A 7500-nucleotide genomic window follows, 5' to 3' on the forward strand; every position below is an offset into this window, starting at 1 on the left:
CTCTGAGGCCTTTGCTTCTCTCTTTTATTCTTTCACAGCCTACCTTTCTATAGGTCAATTGAGTTTTCCCAGTTTTCACTGTTAGGTTGTTTTTAATTAAAATTGTTAGACATTTTTGTTTCTGATTCTCTCCATTGCTTCTTTTTTGACCAACTGTATTTTTTTCTCTCTCATCTTCACACAACTCATCGCCTCCAGCGATTCCTTCTCTCTCCATCTCTCTCTCCATCTCTCTCTCCATCTCTCTCTCTCATGTGGATGGATATGGTTTGGGCGGGGATGAGATGTGAAACGGATTAGCCGTCAAGAGCAGAGAGGCTGGGGGCCCCAGTAAGGCCCTTGGCTAGCTGCACCAAGAGGTCCCATGCGCTAAAAGCCTGTCCCTTATTCTCCAACACACACAAACACACACATCACCACTTCAATTAAAGCACAGGGGGGCCCGGGGCTAGCTGGCAATGCCAAATCAAATCGGCGATCAACCCAGGCCGGCGTTCTGTCTGTCTCTGGTACACTCGCTCTCATGTCCCCTCTTCTTGTCTTGTCTGCCTAATCTCTCCTCAATCACTACACGCCTCCCACACCAGGTGTGTGGAGAGGGGGGTGTGGACAGCTAATGAGGTTGGTGGGTTAAGGTTTCTTTGGTAAGGGGTTGTTTTTAATGGGGTAGGGTTTGTTTTGGTGGATGTGTGGACCCTGGTTGGTTCAATAAAGGTCTCTCTCTCTCTCTCTCTCTCTCTCTCTCTCTCTCTCTCTCTCTCTCTCTCTCTCTCTCTCTCTCTCTCTCTCTCTCTCTCTCTCATCTCTCTCTCTCTCTCTCTCTCTCTCTCTCTCTCTCTCTCTCTCTCTCTCTCTCTCTCTCTCTCTCTCTCTCTCTCTCTCTCTCTCTCTCTACCACTTCCAGAGACATGACATGACTCTCTTCTCTGCACTTCCCTTGTCCTCATTTGCCTCCTCAATAACCTTGTTAGCCCTCCAATACTGAGGTGATTGTCCCACTGTCATACCGTCACTGTCAGCCTGTCTCCTGCTGTGGTCAACGTGTCGTTCAGCACTGCATCACAAGAGTGCCTCCACTTCAGCTTCACTAATTAAATATCAGCCTGTGTGCCATGCAAGCTCCCGTTTCTCCTCATGTCGCCTCCGGGCTTCCATAGCTCCCCAGGGGAAGTCAGAGTCAGTTTTCCAACTGACGAAAGAAGAGAAAAAAAAAATCGACAAGTGTCTCAGAGGGGAGATCTGCGAGATCAAAATCAAAATCAAATCAAAGTAATAAATAAATAATCCTTCAGCGCTGGGGGAGGAAGGAATACAACAAGTATGACAGCGAGTCTCTGGAGAAATTTAAGGCAAATTTTTCCTCCGGGGCTGGCAGGCTTTATGACAGGCTCTGCCGGTAGTCAGCATGGGGTACATGCTGCAATGGATTCCTACCGGGGTGTGCGTCTGCAAGTTGCTGTGCAATGAAGACTGATGTAACTCGGCTGTGTGAATGACATTTCCTGCCTTGAACGAGATATAAATGTAAATATGTGAGTTTCGTTTATTTATTAATTTGCCAGAAAAGACAAGTTCAAACCCGGAGGTGTGTGTGGGGGGGGGGGGTTGCCTGGTTACCACCAGACCTAATCACAAGTCAGATCGAAACGATTGCGTAGAACGTAAGGCAGTATGGGAGTTCCCAGGCCAGGGGGGTGGGGCGTTGAGGAGCGGGAGGGCATTCATCCACGGTTGCAGCCACTGCTAGTTTATTTAATCAGCGTTGCGTATCGCAATTCTCATTTTTTTTTCCACTGCTGCAGCTGTCTCACACACATTTCCTGAGCTGATGACACAAACAGACTCATGCCTCATAGCCTGATGGGGAAAAATGATATGTCTACATCAATACCCCTCCTATACCGCCAATATCCTTCTCTCCATAATGCCCAACATAGGCAAAGTGAAGTAACTAGAGATGCACCGGATCCTGATTTTTTCTCTTGCACACACTCATGCACATGCACGCACGCACGCAAACATACACGCACACACCAATCTCACCACCAACCAAGCTGAAAGTAAGAAAGGAATGGGGACATCTATATATATACTGACATATTAATTTTCTTTTAAAAAAAATCTTTTCACATATATTCTCCAATCTCCTCAATTAAAACACAGCTAACACAACTGGGCTAGCTGGTGATGCCAAATCAAATCTATGATTCCCCTCCCCGGGTTAACCAGGACGTTTGGAAAACATTATTTGTTATCCTCTTTGTCAGACCAACATCTCGGTACAAGACTTGAAAGACGATGATAATCAGGCAACACATCCCCATGGCTTCATGAGAACCAAACAAAAGTTGTCTAGTATTGCTTGTTGAATGGATAAACTAACTGTTTCACTGAGTGCACTGGATAAACACGGCTATGCATATTAATGACTAACACTCAATGGCTCCTGGCAAGGCAAATTAGCACTACGGTTTAACATTTTAAACAAAGAGAAAAGGAAAAGGTTTGACAGATGTGGTTGTCCTGGGCCTCGCTAGTTTCCTTGGTAACTACCATGGGAAAAAAAGGTGTACGCTGTAAACTGTGAGGTGTGTGCGTGTGCGTGCGTGCGTGCGTGCGTGCGTGCGTCTACATTGTGTTTATGTCATTTTAGGTTTTGAGGGCCACAGGGGAGAGAGTAGTTGGCTTGAGCCTGACTGACACCGCCCGGCTGTGTTTTGGCTGAGTGTGCCAGAGGGACACACCAAATCACACCAAGTGCCAATCATGCCACTGTGTGTTGTCACAAACATCTCAATCTGACTGGAAAATACACAAAACACAACACGTTTCGGAGACATCTACGAAGTCAGTTGTTCAGCTTGGAGCAGGTTTCAGTCTTAAAGTGATACTGTCCCATTTTTGGAAATAAGCTATTTTACACCTCCCCTTAAGTGAAATGATTGGGTTTTACCTTTCTCCTCTAATTTCAACCGTTCTCCGAGTATGGCAGTGCAAATTTTACCTCCATGCTAGCAGTTAACATGGAGTCCTATGAGACCAGCTGGCTGCTAACTGGTCTCATAGGACTCCATGTTAACTCCTAGCTTGGAGGTAAAATTTGCACTGCGGTACTCAGAGAACGGTTGAAAGTACAGGATAAAGGTAAAAGTAGAACCCAATCATTTAACTCAAGGGGAGGTGTAAAATAAGCTTATTTCCAAAAATGGGACAGAATCACTTTAAATACTTAAATACTATGTATTGCACCCATAATTACTAAAGGAATTTGTAAGGACAGAACTAAACAGACATCAATTTTGTCTGCTCCACCCCGACCCCTTTGATAGGTAGCAGTGTATGCACAATTTGTACAGTAGACAGCAGCATAACATGACATTCATGGATTTCTGCAAAGTGTGCTTCGTGAAAATGCTACCGTTACCATATTATTGTACATTATAGTATTTTTAAAATATTTTAGAGGGATTTCTGCTTTTATTTCGATAGGACAGTATGAGAGATGACAGGAAGTAAGTGGGAGAGAGAGATGGGGAAGGTTCCGCAAATGACCCGGGCTGGAATCGAACCCGGGTCGCCGGTTGCAGTGCAGTGCCCAGCCAATTGAGCCACGGCTGGGCCGGGCTACTGCAACTAGGGATGCAAATTATCGATTAATCATTAGTTGATAGTCTTATCGCTCGACTTACGATTAATTGATAAGCTGCGTTTTCCCCCCAATATCTCAATGTTTCTCAGAAAAAACTACTAAATCTATTTTTTTTTATTAAAAATTAAGATAAAATACCACATTTAAATTAATTCTATTTCAATTCTTTAATCCAAAGGTGATTTAAATATTCCCACTATTCACACCCCTCTTCACACATACTCTTCACATGCCCATTTCACCTGGGTCTCTTTGTCAGTGGAATTATAGATTAATAGCGATTAATGTTTTTAAATCGATTAATTCATTGATCGATTAAAGTCAATTAATCGATTAGTCGTTTGCATCCCTACACCTTGACTTTGTTTGGGATCCCAATCTATGTACTCTCTGTTCTACCTTACTAATACAACAACAGAGGACATGGTAAAAAAAAAAAGAGATTTCTTACTCTCTCCAGAGCATAGGCATATTATGTAGACATGAATGAATCCTCATACTTTGCATTACTAAACCGATGTTTAATATTAAAGAGGACCATCGCTAACCTCCCAACCCCAGGCCCCCACAGGCCGTTGACCTAGAGTGCCACACTCTGAAAATGGATCAATTTCATCCACCAGGTTGTCTGGCTTTCACCACATCAGGATTTCATCAGCTGAGGCATGTTTAAACCAGTGAGGTCAACGGAACAATTGAGCTATCTGAAAAGAGCTGGGTATGATTTGGAGCTTTTATTATAACCGTCTTCTCTACTGATTAAATATTGAAACGTGGCGTGACGGCACTGTGAATGTCAAACAGCAAGAGAGGACTGCAACTGGTGCTGGATGATGGAGAGAGATGGAGGAAGAGATGCAATTGTTCTACCACTGCAACGCTGTGGGCAGGGACAGGTTATAATTTTCATGGGCCCCTGGGCCAGTGAAGAAAGAAAGGACCCCCCTCCATGGGTGTTGCTAGTCCACCTAACGACTCAAGGTTTCAGGCCAGATGTGAGACAGACTAGCTTACATAGTGACTCAAGGTTTCAGACGAGATGCGGGAATCTATGTTGTTGGGGTTCTGGGGGTATGACTACCGAGAAAATGTGAACATTCAGTTGTTAAAAGTGCAATTTTAACGCAATATGAGGAATGGAAATGTAGAGGCTTGGGCATCAGGGCGAACTCCACCCGATTATTAATCACGATTATTGATTTTTGCTGAATTTTGTAAAAATTATATATATTATATATAATGAAATATAACCAAGAATGAATTATATACGGGATGAGAAAAATAAAACAAATTTTAAGAATTATGTAAAAGGCAATTTATCGTGAAACTTAGGTGAACAGATTTCTGGCCAGAAACATCAGCCTGTCAGTATGTTCTGGCTTCAAGGACGCTCTCGAAGGTAGGTCACTATTATCACGATTAAAAACACAATTTCGATATCACAAAAATATCACGATTTTGGATTATTGACGATTAATTGTGCAGCCTTACCTTGTCTCTTGGGCCCCTGGGCCTGGGCCCTGTAGGCCCCAGCAGTAATGTGTCGCCGGTGTGGGCTGTGCTGGGCCACCATGGGCAGGCTGCAGCTTAGGCAGCAGGGGTAGTGGCTCACAGCATACAGTAATTGGTTGCCCAAAGGGAACTTCCTCTCGTCTAGGGTGTGTGTGTGTGTGTGTGTGTGTGTGTGTGTGTGTGTGTGTGTGTGTGTGTGTGTGTGTGTGTGTGTGACCACATTAGCAGACCAACAGGTCCATTTGTTTCCCAGCATGCTAGAGCTGAACTCAGCCTGGTGACAGCAAACCCCAAGCTGAACAAGACTTTATACACACACACACACACAAGCACGCACGCACACACGCACGCCTCGACTTCCTGACACACAGACACGCAACAAAGCAAATTACGTGTGTTGCCTGCCATTTTTGTGCTTTTTAATGCCATTGACAGAAGAATAAAATGTTCATTTCCCTGCTGATTGTTTCTCCATGAGATTCACAGAGACAACGGCAACTATGCACTGTGACACAAGCGATGCAGTTCAGCCATGCAATGTCCAATGACGGGCCAGTGGCCTAGTCAATAGGCCGCCCGTCCAGGCATGGAAAAGTTAGACCCAATCTCACAGCTGACAAGTATCTAATTTTAAAACACAAACACTCAAAGACAGACAGACACACACCTGAACTGGCCTAGATGCATTTGTCATGGTTCACTAGGTTCACACACACGCACGCACGCACGCACGCACGCACGCAGGCACGCACGCACGCACGCACGCACGCACGCACGCACGCACGCACGCACGCACGCACGCACACTACTGTCAATACTTTTTTTGTACTGCTATTCTGCTAATGCAATGCGAGGCTCCGCGAGAGATGCTTTTTTCTTCTTTTGCTAATCTTTGTTTGCGGACAGTTTTAAGTGCACCCAGTGGGTGTTGAGGCAGCTAATATGCTACAGCCCTGAAGCTCACTCTGGGCCATGAGAGCCGATCGAAACACAAACTGTACTGCACGCCAATAACAAAAACAAAAACAACAGACCCTGTAAACAAAAAGAATTATCCAGCAGGCAAGTGGGCCTCGCGGACAGAAAACCCATCGTGTGTATTTGTGTAAGTGTGTGTACGCGTGTGAGAAAGACAGCATTTTTTTTCTAATTATGTGTGTGTGGGATGCAATACATAAAGTGTACATACAGTGTTTCTACAACCAGTGTGTTCCCTGCAAATTAAAGTCAGCACATGAAAGCGCACATGTGGGTCTATGGATTATGAATCGTATCTCCAACAGCCAATTGTGCCTTATTCTGTAGGGACACCATGCGGGTGTATGCATGCACATGTATGTGCGAGTGTGTGCGTGTGTGTGCGTGTGTGCGTGTGTGCGTGTGTGCGCGTGTGTGTGTGTGTGTGTGTGTGTGTGTGTGTGTGTGCACATGTATGTGCATGCGTGCGTGTGCACATGTATGTGCGTGTGCGTGTGTGTGTGTGTGTAATGAGTGTAGAAATGTGTATGTATGTGTGTGCAATATGTGTGTGCGCGTGTGCCGGTGTGTTTGCATCTGTACACCAGTGTATCCATGCCTTTGGCCTCAATGACAATACGACACGGTATCGATTTCTTAAAGCAGGGATTCGATTATTTTTAAGAATTCCCCACGATATGATGCGATGCGATTGGATTTTTTTCCAATTACTTTTCCACAACTGTCATGTTATGGAGCTGGGGCATTGGACAGGGGCCAGCGATTCGATTCTTTTCGATACTTAAGAATGCGTGCGTGCATGCGTACCTTTGGAGGTGAGGGTCTTTGAGGAGAGCGAGTGTCTCCAAGTTCTCAGTACCAGTGTGTGTGTGTGTGTGCGTGCGTGCGTGCGTACCTTTGGTGGTGAGGGTCTTGGAGGTGAGCTCGAGAGTCTCCAGATTCTCGGTGCCGATGTTCTCCAGCGTGATGGTCAGCTGTTGGCTCTCCCCGTTAAACAGCTGCAGGGACACGCTGCTCGACAGCTCCTCAGAGGTGGGGTGGGCCGACCTGGACACACGTACACATGCATGCAAAAATACATGAATACATATGGATGAAATACACACGCGCACGCACACGCACACGCACACGCACACGCAAACGCAAACGCAAACGCACACGCACACACACACGAAGCGAAGGGGAGTAGAGTTTCCCGACCGGGACTAGAACCCGGACCTTCTAGGGTAGCAAACTGGGTCTCTGACTGCTACACCAAAGAGCCAGGCTCGTTGGCATGACCACATGGTCAGAGCACACCCACATCCCTAGTGATGGTCAATCCATCACACACAGACACAGAGACACAGAGACACAGAGAC

At 45.6% G+C, this 7500-nt stretch overlaps 1 protein-coding gene across 1 annotated transcript in view; it reads right to left on the reverse strand.

Annotated features, from left to right (window-relative positions):
• Nucleotides 1-7500, reverse strand: part of trappc9 (trafficking protein particle complex subunit 9) — a 356695-nt gene that overhangs the window by 248608 nt on the left and 100587 nt on the right. The window contains exon 17 of the mRNA XM_063185055.1: nucleotides 7035-7186. Within this exon, the coding sequence (XP_063041125.1) occupies nucleotides 7035-7186 (152 nt within the window). The remainder of the gene's footprint in view (nucleotides 1-7034; nucleotides 7187-7500) is intronic.

This window comes from Engraulis encrasicolus, chromosome 20 (genome assembly GCF_034702125.1).
Source record: "Engraulis encrasicolus isolate BLACKSEA-1 chromosome 20, IST_EnEncr_1.0, whole genome shotgun sequence".
NCBI lineage: Eukaryota > Metazoa > Chordata > Actinopteri > Clupeiformes > Engraulidae > Engraulis > Engraulis encrasicolus.